Source organism: Salvelinus alpinus, chromosome 24, assembly GCF_045679555.1.
Source record: "Salvelinus alpinus chromosome 24, SLU_Salpinus.1, whole genome shotgun sequence".
NCBI classification, from domain to species: Eukaryota; Metazoa; Chordata; class Actinopteri; order Salmoniformes; family Salmonidae; genus Salvelinus; species Salvelinus alpinus.
Genome location: NC_092109.1, coordinates 33057179 through 33079891, shown reverse-complemented (window position 1 = coordinate 33079891; position 22713 = coordinate 33057179). Strand labels below are relative to the sequence as shown.

The window sequence follows — 22713 nt, the reverse complement described above, 5'->3', positions numbered from 1 at the left end:
GGTGTAGGGTTGATAAACAAGGGGGTGATGTATTTGTGCATGAAAGAGAGTCATTGTCAATGTAAGAGAGATACGACTGGATATTGACTAATATATTTCATTATTTCAACTGAGTTCAAAAGAGTCCTGTGTAATATTCTGATACAGTAAATTGCATTTGTTTAAGCCAGCGTTCTTCTTAAGAAACCCTTTGGAGTCAACCAATTTCAATCACAGCAGCAAACAACGTATCCACAGGCCTCCTGCAATGTAACAGCGTGAATAGCCACGCTAACTCCAAAATGGTTTTAATAAAAAGAGAGCTGCAGGATGGAAATAATCTATTCAAATCACATGTCAAGCTCTGCCCTGATGAAAATCACACTCTATTTCATGCCTGTGGAACCCACTGATTTATTTTGTGTGATTTTTAAATATTTTTTATACAAAGATGACCGTCGGCTTCTATGGAAACATAATGTAGATTTCGAAGCGAGGTGAGCTAGAACGGAACATGGAGGGATGAATAGCTATAGCTCTGTTGTGAAAAACAGAACCTGTGTGATAAACTGTGGAAAAGCACAGGGTTAGTCTTTGTGTCAATGCCTCTTATGTACATCACTACAGCAAGTACTCTTTAACTACATCACTAATCACTCATTATGCACATCACTAACCACTCTGGGCAGGATCAGTAAGTACAACGCAGTGACAATGGAGTACAATGCTCAACGGACCTAACTACAAGTACTGTATATCCCAGGGGGTATACAGTACAATATGCTATACAACAAGCTACAGAAGCAAGTAATAATCCAACTCAGAATTTGCTGGTGAGTAGTAGGCTACCATATGCTGAGATAGAGATCTATGGTATGGTATGCAGCGGTGTAGATTAGGCTTAATGCCCTAACCTTCCCCGGCAGCCCTAACCATAACCCTCCCTGGCAGCCCTAACCATAACCATCCCCGACAGCCCTAACCCTTCCCAACAGCCCTAAACTAACCTTCCCCGGCAGCCCTAACCATAACCCTCCCTGGCAGCCCTAACCATAACCATCCCCGACAGCCCTAACCCTTCCCAACAGCCCTAAACTAACCTTCCCCGGCAGCCCTAACCATAACCCTCCCTGGCAGCCCTAACCATAACCATCCCCGGAAGCCCTAACCCTAACTCTTCCCGGTAGCCCTAACCATAACCCTCCCCAGCAGTCAGTGTACAGAGTGAGTCATAGGAGCCCATGACTGATCATCATACACTATGTCTCCTATCTGAGAGATCCTGTCAGGGACTCACACTAGCTGGTATTTTCTAATCTGCTAAACATAGCTGAACACTGCCGCTGCCTGTTTGCACTCTAATGCGCTGCAGGGCATCATCAGCTTGCATCAAATTATCTCTGTCTATAATACGTAACCCAAAGGTTGGAGAAGGTCAGGGGAGCACTGTCTACTGGATCTGATAAATAAATGGGTTATTGGAGTGGGGTGGTGTTGGGGGAATGCTGATGTCAAACACAGGACTAATGAAAGCTTCACAAATAGGGCTTACTGCATGGGCCTCTGGTCAATAACACCGTTAAATACAAACACAACAAGCATGTAATTGACTATTGTAGGAAGAGGACATTTAATGTATCACTAAACTCGTGTAATTTTACTAGTAATTTGTTAGAAACACACACTGTCAACACTGAATTGATCCCACAACGAACTCCGACGAGCCATCAAACAGGCAAAGCGTCAATACAGGACTAAGCTCGAATCTTACTACTCCGGCTCTGACTCTCGACGAATGTGGCACGGATGCAAACTATCATGGATTACAAAGAGAAACCCAGCCGTGAGCTGCTTAGCGACGCAAGCCTACCAGACGAGCTAAATGCCTTCTATGTTCACTTTGAGGCAAGGAACACTGAACCATGCACGAAAGCACCAGCTGTTCTGGATGACTGTGTGATCTTGCTCTCTGTAACCTTCAAACAGGTTAACATTTTCAAGGCCAAAGGGCCAAACGGGACCACGCAGCCCTCATACCGCTCAGGAAGGAAACGCGTTCTGTCTCCTAGAGATGAACATACTTTGGTGCGAAAAGTGCAAATTAATCTCAGAACAACAGCAAAGGACCTTGTGAAGATGCTGGAGGAAACAGGTACAAAAGTATCTATAGCCACAGTAAAACGAGTCCTATATCGACATTACCTGAAAGGCCGCTCAGCAAGGAGGAAGCCACTGCTCCAAAACCTCCATAAAAAAGCAGGACTATGGTTTGCAACTGCACATGGGGACAAAGATCGTACTGTTTGGAGAAATGTCCTCTAGTCTGATGAAACAAAAATAGAACTGTTTGGCCATAATGACCATTGCTATGTTTGGAGGAAAAAGGGGGAGGCTTGCAAGCCGAAGAACACCATCCCAACCGTGAAGCACATGGGTGGCAGCATCATGTTGTGGGGGTGCTTTGCTGCCGGAGGGACTGGTGCACTTCACAAAATAGATGGCATCATGAGGAAAATTGTGTGGATATATTGAATCAACATCTCAAGCCATCAGTCAGGAAGTTAAAGCTTGGTCACAAATGGGTCTTCCAAATGGACAATGACCAAGCATACTTCCAAAGTTGTGGCAAAATGGCTTAAGGACAACAAAGTCAAGGTATTGGAGTGGCAATCACAAAGCCATGACCTCAATCACATAGAAAATGTGTGGGCAGAACTGAAAAAGCGTGTGCGAGCAAGGATGCCTACAAACCTGGCTCAGTTACACCAGCTCTGTCAGGAGATATGGGCCAAAATTCACCCAACTTATTGTGGGAAGCTTGTGGAAGGCTACCCGAAACGTTTGACCCAAGTTAAACAATTTAAAGGCAACACTATCAAATACTAATTGAGTGTATGTAAACTTCTGACCCACTGGGAATGTAATGAAAGAAATAAAAGCTGAAATAAATCATTCTCTCTACTATTGTTCTGATATTCCACATTCTTAAAATAAAGTGGTGATCCTAACTGACCTAAGACAGGGAATTTTTACTAAGATTAAATGTCAGGAATTGTGAAAAACTGAGTTTAAATTCATTTGGCTCAGGTGTATGTAAACTTCAACTGTAGACAGGTGTGCCTTTCCAAATCATGTCCAATCAATTGAATTTACCACAGGTGGACTCCAATCATGTTGTAGAAACATCTTAAGGCTGATCAATGGAAACAGGATGCACCGGAGCTCAATTTCGAGTCTCATAGCAAAGGGTCTGAATACTTATAAGGTTTTTCAGTTTGTATTTTTTTTGTAAATTTGCAAAAATGTGTAAATACCTGTTTCGCTTTGTTTTTATGGGGTATTGTGTCCAATGTTTCATGAGGTGAAATAAATCCTTACGCTTATTTCTCTCAAATTGTGTGTACAAATTTGTTTACATCCCTGTTAGTGAGCATTTCTCCTTTGCAAAGGTAATCCATCCAACCTTACAGTTGTGGCATATCAAGGAGCTGATTAAACGGCATAATAATTACACAGGTGCACCTTGTGCGGGGGACAATAAAAGGCCACTAAAATTTGCAGTTTTGTCACACAACACAATGCCACAGATGTATCACGTTTTGAGGGAGCATGCAATTGCCATGAAGACTGCAGGAATGTCCACCAGAGCTGTTGCCAGAGAATTTAATGTTCACTTCTCTCCCATAAGCAGCCTCCAAAGTCTGAGGACTATTTATGTCTGTAATAAAGCCCTTTTGTGGGGAAAAACGAATTTCCAGTGGGCGAGCCTGGATCCCAAAAGGGTGGACTTATGACCTCCCTTTGCCCTCCAGGCTCACACATAGATTAGGGCCCAATTTATTTATTTAAATTGACTGATTTCCTTACATGAACTGTAACTCAGTAAAATAGTTGAAATTGTTGCATGTTGCATTGATATGTTTGTTCAGTATACATAGCTACCTCAATTTCCTCGCACATCGACTCGGTACTGGTACTCCCTGTATATAGTCATGTCATTTTTTACTTGTCATTGTTATTCACTGTCACTATTTCTATTTTATTTGATATTTTTTTTATCTTAAACTTTGCATTGTTGGAAAAGGACCAGTAAGTAAGCATTTCACTGTCAGTCTACACATGTTGTTTACAAAGCATGTGACAAGTAAAAATTTATTTTATTTTAACACAGTGTCCTATTAAAACGTATCTGTTTATGGCCCAGGGAGCCCTGCCATAGAATTACAAGATGCTCATGCTTTGTTGCCTGTGTAATGAAGCGTTTCTGAGCTGAGCAAGCAGGCAGTTCCTTAGGGCTTGTGTTATGTTTTGTTCTGTCTGACTCATGCAGGGTGTCTACATCACCTACCTGGCAGAGCTGGACATACACAGACATACCTGAGAGAGACAGACAGCCCTACCACTGACCAGACCTGAGAGAGACAGACAGTCCTACCACTGACCAGACCTGAGAGACAGACAGCCCTACCACTGACTAGACCTGAGAGAGAGACAGCCAGCCCTACCACTGACTAGACCTGAGAGAGACAGACAGCCCTACCACTGACTAGACCTGAGAAACAGACTGCCCAACCACTGACCAGACCTGAGAAACAGACAGCCCTACCACTGACTAGACCTGAGAGACAGACAGCCCTACCACTGACTAGACCTGAGAAACAGACATCCCTACCACTGACTAGACCTGAGAAACAGACAGCCCTACCACTGACTAGACCTGAGAGAGACAGACAGCCCTACCACTGACTAGACCTGAGAGAGACAGACAGCCCTACCACTGACTAGACCTGAGAGAGACAGACAGCCCTACCACTGAATAGGGCTAAAAATCAACAAAATCAAGACTACAACAGTAATGACAACATTCTTCTCTGTGCAGGTACTCAAAACATAATACAAAGACACGTCTACAGAATTCTGTCAAAGTCAAAGGGCTGGGGAAGTTTACAGATAGGTCTTTGAGATGGAGAAGGGGGTTTCGGTTGTGCTTAGAGACAGTAATGTATTGTTGTGTATGAGAATGATTGAAAGGTGCCATTTCTCCTCAATCTCCCATACACAATACTACATACCGTGTAAGAACTGTCCTCCTAAGACTTTTCACAATGTAGGCATGCTAACTTAAAAAGAGAACTGGGTATTCATCAAGAATGTTATCTGGTAAAAATAACATACAGAAACATACAGTACAGTTCAGTGTGTCTTAGGTGTAGAGAACTGTAACTACAGATTGTCACAACATATAATGAGATTTTACCAAAGATATTTGGTATCCTTTATTGAGAGCTACAGGATAGGTACTGTTTGGTTCTGCACAGAGAATTTGATCAACCTTGGCGATGCTGTCTTCGTCCTCGATTCGTGGAAACAGGAGTCTCAAAATGTCTGTGTCCAGTCCGTTTGAATTTAGAAAATGCTCTGTTATTAAAATAAATACTTTCTTGCTCCTTGAAGTAATCCAACAGTGTACGCCGCCATCTTATCTGTTTCAAGTCTTCTCTCATTGATCGAGACAGGTGGGCTTCTACCACAATGTGCCACATGTCATGATGACAGACACCTGTATTGATCAATGAGAGAAGACTTGAAAATAGACAAGATGGCAGTGTACACATTGTTGGATTACTTTATGGTTTATATTTTTGTTCAGTGTAGCTGGTCATGAAAATAGTGGCAGCATGTGCAGCAGTGGGGATTTGTTTTTTACATGCAAAAGTGAAATAGGTGCATTTATGCTGTTGATCTTCTCAAAGAAACAACCGGTAATTTGAAACTTGGCATAATAATTTTGTCATGCTGCTTTGTTGACAATTCAATAACAGAGGACATGGAAGTTAGCATCTCTTTTGTGTATTTGCTAGCTACAGCTCAAGGGTTGAGACTGAGGTGCAATCCAAAGCATCCTTAGCACCATGAACTCTGGGAAATCTGAGCAGCTGCCATAGAGATGACGGCCTGAAGAGGGACTATCAAGCTGCGTCCTTAAGGGAAGCACACTAGAAGAGCTGAAACATGTTGTGTTTTCTAATGGTAGTCCAAGAAGTTAGGAGAAAAAATGGAGAGGTGGGGTCCCTGAGAACCAAATGTGACATGATTCACTGTTTAACTTGATTTTTGCTAAAGTTCTTACATTGAAATCCCCTTTCTCAAACATATATTACAAATTAACCTTAATAATTCAATTAAATACTTAATACTGTATATTGGTGTTATTATGTTCAGTCTTTTGTTAAGGCTATTGCTAAATACAACTAAAACAAAGTACAATAGCATATATCCCAAAGACAGACGCAGTCTGATTCACCATGTGTTGCTCATTCTTCCCCACATCCAGGCAGTGTGAAGAAAGATCATAAATATTGCAAAAAAATCCCATCTCATTACAGAGGTTAACCTATAATTAAACCCTTCATTTGTTTGCCTTGCAGAAAGAACCCTAGCATGAGAACAACAACCTGGTGGCTCTCTATCCAAGCTCTCTATCCAAGCTATCCAAACATCTGGACGTCTGTGATGAGTAGTCTAGGACCTAAAGCTATAGCATTGTTCAGACAACACACACAACAAGCACATTGATGGTCATTGTTTGAGGGTAGAACAACAAAGTAAGAACTGGAATATTTAGTTTTGTTTTTAAAATATCTGAACTGAGCCTGCACAGCTTAGTTCCCTTTTTATACTTTATTTGTACGTTTTCAAATTTGAGAACAGAGACATTGGCATCAATACAACATCCCCAGTCCTTTATCATCTCAAATTGTGTGCACAAATTTGTTTACATCACTGCCAGTGAGCATTTCTCCTTTGCCAAGATAATCCATCTACCTGACAGATGTGGCATATCAAGAAGCTGATTAAACAGCATGATCATTACACAGGTGCACCTTGTGCTGGGGACAATAAAAAGCCACTCTAAAATGTGCAGTTTTGCCAAAATACCACAGATGCCTCAAGTTTTGAGGGAGCATACAATTGGCATTCTGCCTGCAGGATTGTCCACCAGAGAATGTAATGTTTATTTCTATACCATAAGCTACCTCCAACGTTGTTTTAGAGAATTCGGTAGTACGTCCAATCAGCCTCACAAATGCAGACCACATGTAACCACGCCAGCCCACCTGCGGGTTGGTCTGAGATGAGCCACCCAGACAGCTGATGAAACTGAGGGGTTTGCACAACCGAAGAATTTCTGTCAGACACTGTCTCAGGGAAGCTCATCTGCATGCTCGTCATCCTCACCAGGGTCTTGATCTGACTGCAGTTCGGCCTCGTAACCGACTTCAGTGAGCAAATGAAATGCTTACCTTCAATCGCCACTGGCCCGCTGGAGAAGTGTGCTCTTCCCATGGTGGCGGTGGGGTTATGATATGGACAGGCATAAGCTACGGACAACGAACACAATTGTGTTTTATCGATGGCAATGTGAATGCACAGAGATAGCGTGATGAGATCCTGAGGTCCATTATCGTGCCATTCATCCGCCGCCATCATCTCATGTTTCAGCATGATAATGCACGGCCCATTGTCGCAAAGATCTGTACAAAATACTGGAAGCTGAAAATGTCCCTGTTCTTCCATGGCTTGGATACTCACCAGACATATCACACATTGAGCATGTTTGGGATGCTCTGGATTGACGTGTACAACAGTGTGTTCCAGTTCCCGCCAATATCCAGCAACTTTGCACAGCCATTGAAGAGGAGTGGGACAACATTCCACAGGCCACAATCAACAGCCTGATCAACTCTATGCAAAGGAGATGTGTCACACTGCATGAGGCAAATGTTGGTCACACCAGATACTGACTGGTTTCCTGATCCATGCCCACACCTTTTTTTTAAGGTATCTGTGACCAACAGATGCATAACGGTATTTCCAGTTGTGAAATCCATAGATTAGGGCCTAATGAATTTATTTCAATTGACTGAGTTCCTCATATGAACTGTAACTCAGTAAAATGTTTGAAATTGTTGCATGTGCGTTTACATATTTTTTTCCAGTGTAGAATCCCTATTAATTGAATAGGATCTCTGTGGGCCTAGAGTAAAGATTTGTCATTTAACCTTAAAAAATGTGTTACCTTTTATTGTGGCATAAACTCAACCAGACACAATGTTTCATCTGCTTGTCAAACAATCCCTTCAAAGGGCTGCTTTACCAGGCTACCCGCACACGTTCATCCACTCACAACACATTTCCAGCCTCCAAACAGTGGTGAATGAAAAGAGATCTGTTAAACAAAACACCAAAAAGTGTTATGACATTTGGCGATTGTCATTAGGAGAGAATTTACACGTCCACTGCTGTCTGCGCGCATCTCGTTGTCGGCAACTCATCTCTGCCTTGGCAAAAGTTCAGTGTTCTCTTCGAACCACATCACATTTTGGAGCGTAGGATATACGACACGTTTTCAAGTCCATTCGCTAATTTCTCATTCCTCTGAAAGTGGTGTAGTAGACTAGTTTTAATGAAACGCTGTTTTAAATTCTGTGATAGGCTCATGTTTCACCGGTACAGCGTACCCCCACTATTTATTTTGCTGGGACGCCGTACCATACCCGCCATTACTTTCCCCCCCCCGAGTAAGGCTATAGCAGTAGCTCAATCCTCCCTGTCTTTGTCATCGTAATGAGGCTGTAACAGTGTTTGTTGCTTTCTGAAAATGATAATCTACTGTAATGACTCCCCCAGGGAGCTTGAAGAGAAAGTTACTAAAGCACCGCATCATATATCGTCGTAGGTCTAGTAACTCCGAAGAATAAACAAAAGCAAGCACCATTACATATCATTATTTCTGCACGTCACTGCAGCAAATTAGGCTTAACTCTTCAAGGCCACTTCACAGAAAGCTTATGATAATCTCCTGCTATTGTAACCAATAAGACGCCCTGAATTTTCATAAAAAAAACAATACAGTTATTTACTACAGAGGAAGAAATCAACTGTGAAGTCAAAGTAACAGAAAAAAGCATTAATACACGCACACACAAACACACACCTGAAATGTATTTGTAGTATTAATAGAGTAGAGAATAAAAGCCAGTTTATTGTCATGTAGCTCATTAGGCTGTCCCCCAGAACATTTTCATGGAAGCAAAATGAAGGGAGAGCGAAAACAAGACGTCTTTTCCTTGCAATGTCACCCCCCCGCCACACACACACAAACCTCTCACCCCCCCACACCCCCACAAACACAACTCTCACCCCCACCCCCCCACCTCTTACCCCCAGACACCTCTCCCACCCACACACACACACCTCTCACCTTCACACCTCTCACCCCCACACACACACACCTCTCACCCCCCCATACACACACCTCTCACCCCCCCAAACACACACCTCTCACGCCCCCAAACACACACCTCACGCCCCCCCAAAACACACACCTCTCACGCCCCCAAACACACACCTCACGGCCCCCCAAAACACACACCTCACGGCCCCCCAAAACACACACCTCACGGCCCCCCAAAACACACACCTCACGGCCCCCCAAAACACACACCTCTCACAACAGAAAGATGAGCTGTTTTTGTTATCATACAAAATGTTGCCTGCCATTAAAATAACAAATTATTTCCCAGTTAAATTAAAGAAAAAACATCTCCAGGGAAAATAGACCCCCCCAAACACACACCTCTCAACCCCCCACACACACACCTCTCACCCTCCCAAACACACACCTCTCAACCCCCCAACACACACACCTCTCGACCCCCCCAAACACACACTCTCTCAACCCCCCACACACACACCTCTCGACCCTCCCAAAACACACACCTCTCAACCCCCCAAAACACACACCTCTCAACCCCCCAAAACACACACCTCTCAACCCCCCAAACACACACCTCTCACCCCCCCATACACACACCTCTCAACCCCCCAAACACACACCTCTCAACCCCCCAAACACACCTCTCTCAACCCCCCAAACACACACCTCTCAACCCCCCAAAACACACACTCTCTCAACCCCCCAAAACACACACCTCTCAACCCCCCAAAACACACACTCTCTCAACCCCCCAAACACACACTCTCTCAACCCCCCAAAACACACACCTCTCAACCCCCCAAAACACACACCTCTCAACCCCCCAAAACACACACCTCTCAACCCCCCAAACACACCTCTCTCAACCCCCCAAACACACCTCTCTCAACCCCCCAAACACACCTCTCTCAACCCCCCAAACACACACCTCTCAACCCCCCAAACACACACCTCTCAACCCCCCAAACACACACCTCTCAACCCCCCAAACACACACCTCTCAACCCCCCAAACACACACCTCTCAACCCCCCAAACACACACCTCTCAACCCCCCAAACACACACCTCTCAACCCCCCAAACACACACTCTCTCAACCCCCCAAACACACACCTCTCAACCCCCCAAACACACACCTCTCAACCCCCCAAACACACACCTCTCAACCCCCCAAACACACACCTCTCAACCCCCCAAACACACCTCTCTCAACCCCCCAAACACACACCTCTCAACCCCCCAAACACACCTCTCTCAACCCCCCAAACACACACCTCTCAACCCCCCAAACACACACCTCTCAACCCCCCAAACACACACCTCTCAACCCCCCAAACACACACCTCTCAACCCCCCAAACACACACCTCTCAACCCCCCAAACACACCTCTCTCAACCCCCCAAACACACACCTCTCAACCCCCCAAACACACCTCTCTCAACCCCCCAAACACACACCTCTCAACCCCCCAAACACACACCTCTCAACCCCCCAAACACACCTCTCTCAACCCCCCAAACACACACCTCTCAACCCCCCAAACACACACCTCTCAACCCCCCAAACACACCTCTCTCAACCCCCCAAACACACACCTCTCAACCCCCCAAACACACACCTCTCAACCCCCCAAACACACACCTCTCAACCCCCCAAACACACCTCTCTCAACCCCCCAAACACACACCTCTCAACCCCCTCACAACAGAAATATGAGCTGTTTTTGTTTTCATACAAAATGTTGTCTGACATTATAATAAATTATTTAAATGAAAGAAAAACATCTCCAGGGACAATAGACTTCTGTTCACCTACTATAGCATGAGTATGTTTCTAATAGCACACACTACTCTAGAATCAGACATGTTCAGGGGAAACTTACATTAGAAGAGAGGTACCAATAATCTGTCATTTAGTGTGTACATACGTAGAACCTGGAAGTCAATAACAATGCCTAATGGATGAATGGCCTCATTGTAATGCAGAGACATGAACACCTCAGACGAGAGGCTTTGAAGAAGTGCATAAGAGAAGCCTCCTTACAGAAAGGTCAACGTGGGTCTGTTAGTTTGACCCAGCCATAATGACTTTAGGTGACCAGAAGTGGATCCTTCTTCTCTGCCGTTAATGAGCCAGATGTCTCTAACTGGCAGCCACGAAGGACGGTTACGATGTCAATAATTGTTGATGGATGAAGGAAGGATGCATGATACTTCTTTACCTGTTCTGGTTTGCAGAGGATGCACGCACATCATTTGAGAAAAAGGTTTTGCAATTGAAGGCACATAATTATTTTGTGCCAACAATGACACAATTTGACAGGTGAAAATAATGCACACTAAAGGCGTTTTCACATATGAAATTCGGTACCCTGGTTCGGATTCCTGGAGCGTTTGTGAGAATTTTACAGAATACGTTTTGCTTTCACAAGACCTGAAAATAACCGTTTCAGGGTGCGATTAGCAAGATGCGGATTCTTCAAGCAGGTGAGTTAGCTTGTTTACAACATGCAAAAAAGTTCCACGCAACTCGCGCTGCAGCGTCACAATACCTGGTACTCGTGTCCTGGATCTTGGACCTGCTTTCTCATGCAGGTCCAGGATTCGTTACAGGCGGGTTTCGATTTGAATTTCCAAACGCTCCAGGATCCGGATCATAAGGGGATATGTGAAAGCGCCCTAAAATAAACCATTCAAATGCAACTTCAACCTTCTCCTCACTCTGTGACGTTTTCCAATGATGTCAAGGTAAAGTCACAAGGAAAGGAGAAAGGACAGATAGCGTAGTTTTGAACCAGTCACATGAAAGAGATAGTACTCACGGTCGCTGCAGAATGCTCCTCCATAGGAGGTCATGGTGCAGTCACAGGAGAAGCCCTCCCACTGCTGGAGACACACCCCCTGGTGATGGCACGAGTCCTCTGTACAGGTGCTGCTCGGGCCTGGGGAGGGGAGGGGGGAGGAAAAGGACATGCAGTGAACCATAAGGTGGATCCACAGGTGATGGCCTGCTCCTCGGAGGTGTTCATGACCCCATGGCTGTGCCGCTGTTAATACGTACCTCCACAGCCCCGCTCCACCTGGCCCACCCTGTGGAGGGCGTCTGCCATCAGGTCAGGAAGTCTCCCGTTCAGGTCCACGGAGGCCAGGCAGCCCTGGTACCCATCGCGGGACGCGATCAGCTTGGGCAGGCTACTGTACATGGTCTTCCCCACACCACCAACATACAGATCCCCTGGAACACACAGCATCAATCAATCAGAGCATGTGTTCCTGGAAGAGAATGATTATTCTCAGTAGTCACAGCAGATACGCCTCCAGGTAGTGGGAGGTTTTTGCACCCGTCACTCATTGAGTTAAAGCAGCCATGAACAAATCTGATACCCTTACACCTGCTTTGTGTTTGATAAATGTTCTGCAATTATAGGCCCCCGATAATGCTAGTTAACGTTCAGATCAGACAGATCTCCTTACGATTTACAACCTCCAAGAAGCCATTTGGTGGCATGTTGCATCAGATGCAGGTGAACACAGCTCTAAGTCATTTAAACCAATGATGATCTGTTTTCATCAGATTGATGCTCCTCTCAATAGAGTGTTTACTTTAATAGTAACCCTCCCAGCCACAGTAATCATTCACAGATTATATGTAAATTGCAAGCCGAGAAATGTACATACAGTATCTGAGAATTCCTCTGTGATGTGATGTTTATTGGCAAAAATAGCAAAGAAAATCTGTTTATTTTCTCTGCAGAAATATGTGAAATGTTACATGGCTGATAACGCAAGGATAATACCAAACTGGTGTACAGTCATTTAAAACCTGCAGGACATAAAAATGAGAAGTTTCATTTAACAGCATATTAAAATGTCTTACATTGCTTTAAACGGTACCCTGTTAATTTATACAGCACAGGAAAAAAAGTATGATTTCATAGTCTGGTTTATTTGGCTTATACTGATTACACAAGAAGTTCAGCCAGCGGACCCTTGGGATATGGAGAAACTTAAATGAATCTTTAATGTTCTGAGGAACAAAGTGAGAGACAAAACTAGATGAAATAAACTAGAAGAGGATGTGCTATGCAGACCCTATACGGTGAGGATTAAGGAGCATTAATGGTGAAGGTCTACAATAACAAGATTGAAGAATAATATTAATTTGGGTCTACAACTGAAACTAACACATAATTGGTACAGCTGCTGTTACCCAAAATATTTATCCCAAAACATGTTGCCTAGTACTGTGCGTGGTTACAACTAGGGTTGTTATGGTAATCAAAAACATGTTGCCTAGTACTGTGTGTGGTTACAACTAGGGTTGTTATGGTAATCAAAAACATGTTGCCTAGTACTGTGCGTGGTTACAACTAGGGTTGTTATGGTAATCAAAAACATGTTGCCTAGTACTGTGCGTGGTTACAACTAGGGTTGTTATGGTAATCAAAAACATGTTGCCTAGTACTGTGCGTGGTTACAACTAGGGTTGTTATGGTAATCAAAAACATGTTGCCTAGTACTGTGCGTGGTTACAACAAATGTCTATTTATCAAACTTATTTTATTAAATTCTCTATCACATAGGTAAATTACATCAATTTCTTTGGTTACCAACAACCTAACACTAGTTTAAGCCTAGAACTTCAAGTCAAGAAGAAACGTCAAACAAAATCCCCTCTGACGTACAGACTGATGTACTAGCTACTGTATGTCTTCCCTTTCAAAACCAACATACTCTTGTGTTCATACCACGAGTCTATTTCTACTGAGAATACTCTGAGTAAAAGAGTAGAGCAACTGAAGGCTTTTCTGACTGCAGAAACACCTCTGACACTACATGGACCCTTCCGATTCCGATACACGTCTCAAATATATCACATACACTGTAATGCTTGAGCCATTTCTGTAAAAGCTGTTCTTTCAAGACATTGAAAGTCATTTTTTCAAGGAAATTAAACACTGTAGAAGGATCCCCGATTACGTTCAGCTGTGGGCCTCCTTGAGCGGCTGGTCGGACTGCAAACTGACCACAAGAGTCCTACACAGATAGTACTGACAAAAACAGAATAATTTCAAACCTTGATTACATCAGGATCACATACAGTTGAAGTCAGAAGTTTACATACACCTTAGCCAAATACATTTAAACTCGTTTTTTCCCAATTCCTGACATTTAATCCTAGTAAAAATTCCCTGTCTTAGGTCAATTAGGATCACCACTTTATTTTAAGAATGTCAAATGTCAGAATAATAGTAGAGAGAATGATTTGTCAGCTTTCATTTCTTTCATCACATTCCCAGTGGGTCAGAAGTTTACATACACTCAATTAGTATTTGGTAGCATTGCCTTTAAATTGTTTAACTTGAGTTAAACATATCGGGTAGCCTTCCACAAGCTTCCCACAATAAGTTGGGTGGATTTTGGCCCATTCCTCCTGACAGAGCTGGTGTAACTGAGTCAGGTTTGTAGGCCTCCTTGCTCTCACACACTTTTTCAGTTCTGCCCACACATTTTCTATAGGATTGAGATCAGGGCTTTGTGATGGCCACTCCAACACCTTAACTTTGTTGTCCTTACGCCATTTTGCCACAACTTTGGAAGTATGCTTGGGGTCATTGTCCATTTGGAAGACCCATTTGCAACCAAGCTTTAACTTCCTGACTGATGGCTTGAGATGTTGCTTCAATACATCCACATCATTTTATTTTCTCATGATGCCATCTATTTTGTGAAGTGCACCAGTCCCTCCTGCAGCAAAGCACCCCCACAACATGATGCTGCCACCCCCGTGCTTCACGGTTGGATGTGGTGTTCTTCGGCTTGAAAGCCTCCCCCTTTTTCCTCCAAACATAACAACGGTTATTATGGCCAAACAGTTCTATTTTTGTTTCATCAGACCAGAGGACATTTCTCCAAACAGTACGATCTTTGTCCCCATGTGCAGTTGCAAATCTTAGTCTGGCTTTTTTATGGAGGTTTTGGAGCAGTGGCTTCTTCCTTGCTGAGCGGCATTTCAGGTTATGTCGATATAGGACTAATTTTACTGTGGATATAGATACTTTTGTACCCGTTTCCTCCAGCATGTTCACAAGGTCCTTTGCTGCTGTTCTGGGATTGATTTGCACCAAAGTACGTTCATCTCTAGGAGACAGAACGTGTCTCCTTCCTGAGCGGTATGACGGCTGCGTGGTCCCATGGTGTTTATACTTGCATATTATTGTTTGTACAGATGAACATAGTACCTTCAGGTGTTTGTAAATTGCTCCCAAAGATGAACCAGACTTGTGGAGGTCTACAATTTGTATCTGAGGTCCTGGCTGATTTCTCTTGATTTTTCCATGATGTCAAGCAAAGAGGCACTGAGTTTGAATGTAGGCTTTGAAATACATCCACAGGTACACCTCCAATTGACTCAAATTATGTCAATTAGCCTATCACAAGCTTCTAAAGCAGTGACATAATTTTCTGGAATTTTCCAAGCTGTTTAAAGGCACAGTCAACTTAATGTATGTACACGTCTGACCCACTGGAATTGTGATACAGTGAATTATAAGTGAAATAATCTGGCTGTAAACAATTGTTGGAAAAATTACTTGTGTCATGCACAAAGTAGATGTCCTAACCAACTTGCCAAAACTATAGTTTGTTAACAAGAAATTTGTGGAGTGGTTGAAAAACTAGTTTTAATGATTCCAACCTAAGTGTATGTGAACTTCTGAATTCAACTGTATGCCTTTCTGTATGGGTGGGAATACTTGGTAAGATATTACCTAAATTAAAATCACTTTGAGCTCATTTCCTGGTGAGTTTACAGTGTTATATATCCAAGATCCTAAATAAATGTTTTCCTCAGAAAACTTGAGGGGCGTAATAAAACAATATATATTTTGGAACCCTGTTGTAGAGCCTCAGGCACTCTCACAATAAAACGGTTTAATGGCTATGTTTCTAAATGCCCTTTGTTGACCATATAAACTCAGCAAAAAAAGAAACGTCCTCTCACTGTCAACTGCGTTTATTTTCAGAAAACTTAACATGTGTAAATATTTGTATGAAAATAACAAGATTCAACAACTGAGACATAAACTGAACAAGTTCCACAGACATGTGACTAAGAGAAGTGGAATAATGTGTCCCTGAACAAAGGGGGGTTCAAAAGTAACAGTCAGTATCTGGTGTGGCCACCAGCTGCATTAAGTGCTGCAGTGCATCTCCTCCTCATGGACTGCACCAGATTTGCCAGTTCTTGCTGTGAGATGTTACCCCACTCTTCCACCAAGGCACCTGCAAGGTCCCAGACATTTCTGGGGGGAATGGCCCTAGCCCTCACCCTCTGATCCAACAGGTCCCAGACGTGCTCAATGGGATTGAGATCCGGGCTCTTCGCTGGCCACGGCAGAACACTGACATTCCTGTCTTGCAGGAAATCACGCACAGAACGAGCAGGATGGCTGGTGGCATTGTCATGCTGGAGGGTCATGTCAGGATGAGCCTGCAGGAAGGGTACAACATGAGGGAGGAGGATGTCTTCCCTGTAACACACAGCGTTGAGATTGCCTGCAATGACAACAAGCTCAGTCCGATGATGCTGTGACACATCGCCCCAGACCATGACGGACCCTCCACCTCTAAATAGATCCCGCTCCAGAATACAGGCCTCGGTGTAACGCTCATTCCTTCGACAATAAACGCAAATCCGACCATCACCCCTGGTGAGACAAAACCGCGACTCGTCAGTGAAGAGCACTTTTTGACAGTCCTGTCTGGTCCAGCGACGGTGGGTTTGTGCCCATAGGCGACGTTGTTGCCGGTGATGTCTGGTGAGGACTTGCCTTACAACAGGCCTTCAAGCCCCCAGTTCAGCCTCCCTCAGCCTATTGCGTACAGTCTGAGCACTGATGGAGGGATTGTGCGTTCCTGGTGTAACTCGGGCAGTTTCTGTTGCCATCCTGTACCTGTCCCGCAGGTGTGATGTTTGGATGTACCGATCCTGTGCAGGTGTTGTTACATGTGGTCTGCCACTGCGAGGACGATCAGCTGTCCGTCCTGTCTCCCTGTAGCGCTGTCTTAGGCATCTCACAGTATGGACATTGCAATTTATTGCCCTGGCCACATCTGCAGTCCTCATGCCTCCTTGCAGCATGCCTAAGGCACGTTCACGCAGATGAGCAGGGACCCTGGGCATCTCACTTTTGGTGTTTTTCAGAGTCAGTAGAAAGTCCTCTTTAGTGTCCTAAGTTTCCATAACTGTGACCTTAATTGCCTACTGTCTGTAAGCTGTTGGTGTCTTAACGACCGTTCCACAGGTGCATGTTCATTAATTGTTTATGGTTCATTGAACAAGCATGGGAAACAGTGTTTATACCCTTTACAATGAAGATCTGTGAAGTTATTTGTTTTTACGAATTATCTTTGAAAGACAGGGTCCTGAAAAAGGGACGTTTCTTTTTTGCTGAGTTTAGATGGAGACGTTCTACTGCGTTAGTAACCTTTTTCCTTGGCATAGCTTTCCCTATCCTGATCTGTAGTGTTGTTGCCATGAGAGGAAGCACTAACAAGTATGCTAACTGGTCAACAACATCTGTAAATACCTACAGCAAGGGCAATCTGTCAGGCATTAATCACCTAACGGTTCCCTATGTACAGCCCATCAGAGCTCTCATAATACCATTCCAGCCTCCAGTACAAAGCAAGGCCAATGATCTGGATCACAGAAAATTGTGCAATTTCATGGGCCCATACCCCAGGATGGCATTATAATTGGGTAAATAGGCCTGTGTGCACTTGGATTGGTAACATGAAGGTCATGCAGGCCGCCTGTTGCAGGTAGATAAATTCTGCTGCTGCTCTCTGCTGCTACTCTCTGCTGCTGCTCTCTGCTGCTGCTCTCTGCTGCTGGGGCTGCTCTCTGCTGCAGCTGCTGCTCTCTGCTGCAGCTGCTGCTCTCTGCTGCAGCTGCTGCTCTCTGCTCTCTGCTGCAGCTGCTGCTCTCTGCTCTCTGCTGCTGCTCTCTGCTGCTCTCTGCTGCTGCTCTCTGCTGCTGCTCTCTGCTGCAGCTGCTGCTCTCTGCTGCTGCTCTCTGCTCTCTGCTGCTGCTCTCTGCTCTCTGCTGCTGCTCTCTGCTGTAGCTTCTGCTCTCTGCTGCTGCTCTCTGCTGTAGCTTCTGCTCTCTGCTCTCTGCTGCTGCTCTCTGCTCTCTGCTCTCTGCTACTGCGGCTTCTCCCTGCTGTTCTCCCTGCTGTTCTCTGTCCACTGCTGGCACTCTTTGATCACCTCTCTTTTAATCTCATTTCACTTTCATTCACTAAGTACAAAGACTTAATTTTCTTCCCACCCAAAGCATTCCTCTCCTCGGCATGACAGTCTACCAAAAAAACTAATTCATTTTGACTCCTTTATCTTCATAAAGCCTATTGAACAACACAGCAATCATAGCTGGTGTCTGTATTCAGCGTTTTGACAGCAACAAACACAGATGTGTGCTTCTGACAGTCGGATTTTAGTGTCTGTTGATCTGAAATACTGCACTAAGAAAATAAGCACTTTGAGTCCACTCCCTATATTATATACAGTGCCTTCGGAAAGTATTCAGACTCCTTGACTTTTTCCACATTTTGTTACATTACAGCCATATTCTAAAATGGATTAAACAATTATAATAACCCTTAGCTATATACATACAATACTACATAATGACAAAGTGAAAACAGGTTTTTAGACATTTTAGCAAATTTATTACAAATAAAAAACAGATACCTTATTTACATAATTATTCAGAACCTTTGCTATGAGACTCAAAACTGAGTTTTGGCGCATCCTGTTTCCATTGATCATCCTTGAGATGTTTCTACAACTTGATTGGACATGATTTAGAAAGGCCGACACCTGTCTATATAAGATCCCACAGTTGACAGTGCATGTCAGAGTAAAAACCAAGCCCTGAGGTCGAAGGAATTGTCTGTAGAGCTCCGAGACAGGATTGTGTCAAGGCACAGATCTGGGGAAGGATACCAAATTTTTTTTGCAGCATTGAAGGTCCCCAAAAACACAGTGGCCGCAATCATTCTTAAATGGAAGAAGTTTGGAACCACCAAGACTCTTCCTAGAGCTGACCGCCCAGCCAAACTGAGCAATCAGGGGAGAAGGGGTGACTAAGAACCCGATGGTCACTCTGACAGAGCTCCAGAGTTCCTCTGTGGAGATGGGAGAACCTTTCAGAAGGACAACCATCTCTGCAGCACTCCACCAATCAGGCCTTTATGGTAGAGTGACCAGACGGAAGCCACTCCTCAGTAAAATGCACATGACACCCCGCTTGGAGTTTGCCAAAAGGCACTTAAAGACTCTCAGACCATGAGAAACAAGATTCTATGGTCTGATGAAACCAAGATTGAACTCTTTGGCCTGAATGCCAAGCATCACGTCTGGAGGAAACCTGGCACCATCCCTACGGTGAAGCATGGTGGTGGTAGCATCATGCTGTGGGGATGTTTTTCAGCGGCATGGACTGGGATACTAGTCAGGGTCGAGGCAAAGCTGAACGGAGCAAAGTACAGAGAGATCCTTGATGAAAACCTGATCCAGAGTGCTCAGCACCTCAGACTGGGGCGAAGGTTCACCTTCCAACAGGACAACGACCGTAAGCACACAACCAAGACAATGCAGGAGTGGCTTCGGGACAAGTCTCAATATCCTTGAGAGGACCAGTCAGAGCACAGAGTTGAACCCGATCGAACATCTCTGGAGAGACCAGAAAATAGCTGTGCAGAAACACTCCCCATCCAACCTGACAGAGCTTGAGAGGATCTGCAGGGAAGAATGGGAGAAACTACCCAAATACAGGTGTGCCAAGCTTGTAGCGTCATACCCAAAAAGACTTGAGGCTATAATCACTGCCAAAGGAGCTTCAACAAAGTACTGAGTAATTGGTCTGTATACATAAGTAAATGTGATTATTATAATTTTAAAAAATAAATTAGCAACATTTTCAAAAAAACTGTTTTTGCTTTGTCATTATGGGGTATTATGTGTAGATAGAGGGGAAAAAACTATTCAATCAATTTTAGAATAAGGCTGTAACCTAACAAAATGTGGAAAAAGTCAATGGGTCTGAATACTTTCCGAATGCACTGTATACCTAGCAGGAGTACCATGGCTGGAGCCAGTTTTGAGGAGTGGTAGCGTATACCATACCTTTGAGGTCCAGGTTACGGGCTCCGTTGGAGTGCTGGGTGACGGTGCGGGAGTCGGTCTTGAGGATGTGCACGTTGTTATCATCCCGGGACACCACCACGTTGTGCCACTGGTTGTCGTTGAGAGGCTTCTCAGAGTTGCCCTTCATGAGTGACGGTCCGTTACCCAGGTCAAACACATAATGGATGTACCTACAACACAACATTACATCATGCACAAGTCAATTTACAGATTGACTAACAGATACTGTATCTAGGTAAATATTAAAATGTAAAGGACATCTACAATTGATAGGGACGATATTGCAACATCCTGTCCTTTTGAAATGCAGATTCAATGCATATTGATAATATTAACAGAAACATCATCAGAGAAAGTGTAGTACCAGCAGCACTGAGAGATATGAGTTCTCTCTTCAGCCCATGTATCCAGTACGCTGCCTAAAGGCTCCACAGCTTAGAATAACTCCTGCTGACTAATTGTTTACTGTGTGGCAGTATTTCTGGGCAAAATTGGACCGCGGTTAAACATCTGTGGGAATATTGTTCGCTCTTTCACTCTTACTCGCTCTATCCGTCTCGTTTCACTAAAACATTCTGAATACATTCCCTTTATATGGCTCCGGCTGACCGAATCAAAGTATTCCATATAACAGAAAATAACTTGTTGAGCAAGAAAAAAGGGGAACAGTGGTAGGCAGCTGTGCTATTATTAATCTATCCCATACACACTCGGCATGGTTACAGCACCTAACAAAATATGTTGCAAAATAGGTTGAACACAGTCTTTAAAAAATTATAATAATCCAACCCATTGGAATATGAGGTGGAGCTTTACCCCTTCCTGGTCACCCCAGCACACCACTCATCCTTTGACCAGCTCCACCATGATGAAGTCACTGCCGTCTTTACCCCAGCACACCACTCATCCTTTGACCAGCTCCACCATGATGAAGCCACTGCCGTCTTTACCCCAGCACACCACTCATCCTTTGACCAGCTCCACCATGATGAAGCCACTGCCGTCTTTACCCCAGCACACCACTCATCCTTTGACCAGCTCCACCATGATGAAGCCACTGCCGTCTTTACCCCAGCACACCACTCACCCTTTGACCAGCTCCACCATGATGAAGTCACTGCCGTCTTTACCCCAGCACACCACTCACCCTTTGACCAGCTCCACCATGATGAAGTCACTGCCGTCTTTACCCCAGCACACCACTCACCCTTTGACCAGCTCCACCATGATGAAGTCACTGCCGTCTTTACCCCAGCACACCACTCACCCTTTGACCAGCTCCACCATGATGAAGTCACTGCCGTCTTTACCCCAGCACACCACTCACCCTTTGACCAGCTCCACCATGATGAAGTCACTGCCGTCTTTACCCCAGCACACCACTCACCCTTTGACCAGCTCCACCATGATGAAGTCACTGCCGTCTCCAGAGTTGAAGAGGAGCAGGCCATCAGGGGAGGTGGTCTTGAACTGGAAGAAGAGGTGCATAGAGGCGTAGGCCTGCAGGGTAGAGAAGGCTAGGTAGCTGGCCCGGCTGTGGAAGGTCACAGGGTCTGCCACAATGCGGCGCATGCCGAAGCGGGCGTTGAGTTCGCAGTAGGAGATGTCTCCGTTCTTACACTGGTCCAGGTAGGGCACGCCGTTGAAGGAGAGGGCCTGCAGGTGCCCTATGAAGTTGGTTGGCACCACAGAGATGAAGCGTCTCTCTGTCATGATGCCAGTCTCAATGTTGTGGAACTCCAGGCGGGTGTGGGCACCGGCCATATGGCCTGGGGTAGAATAAATACATGATGATAGGCATAATATATACCATTTAGCAGACACTTCTATCTAAAGCGACTTACAGTGAAGCACCATGTTCTACCGCCTGAGCTACAGAGGATCACAAACTGAACATTAAATGTTATTTGGTATTTAGTGTATTATTATGAGGATCACAGTTTCCCTTCATCTCGTGGTTTGACTCTGCTCTCCCCTCCTACCTTCCACAGTCACATTGTCCACAGAGAGCTGCAGGTTCTTCCCAAGACGTACCACCTTCACTGAGTGCCACTCATTGTCGTTCAGCTTCTGTCCTGCTAACAGCATCTCTGGGCCTTTACCTGTGGAACGGAAAGGAGGAAGTCACCAGCAGAGCACAGTAATAAAGCATATCCCTCTTTCCAAGAGATCCCTAGATAAAAGACTTCCTGGTTAGAACACATTAACATACTATATCACTCATAAGCACACAAACACCT

At 44.5% G+C, this 22713-nt stretch overlaps 1 protein-coding gene across 5 annotated transcripts in view; it reads right to left on the bottom strand.

The window, feature by feature from the left end:
* The window catches only part of nrxn2a (neurexin 2a), a 307444-nt gene that overhangs the window by 139883 nt on the left and 144848 nt on the right, over positions 1-22713 (bottom strand). For all 5 annotated transcript variants that reach the window (XM_071364597.1, XM_071364596.1, XM_071364600.1 and 2 more), the window contains 5 exons: positions 22456-22575; positions 21861-22242; positions 20453-20643; positions 12321-12494; positions 12082-12201 (listed from right to left, as the gene is read on the bottom strand). In XM_071364597.1, the coding sequence (XP_071220698.1) occupies positions 12082-12201; positions 12321-12494; positions 20453-20643; positions 21861-22242; positions 22456-22575 (987 nt within the window). The remainder of the gene's footprint in view (positions 1-12081; positions 12202-12320; positions 12495-20452; positions 20644-21860; positions 22243-22455; positions 22576-22713) is intronic.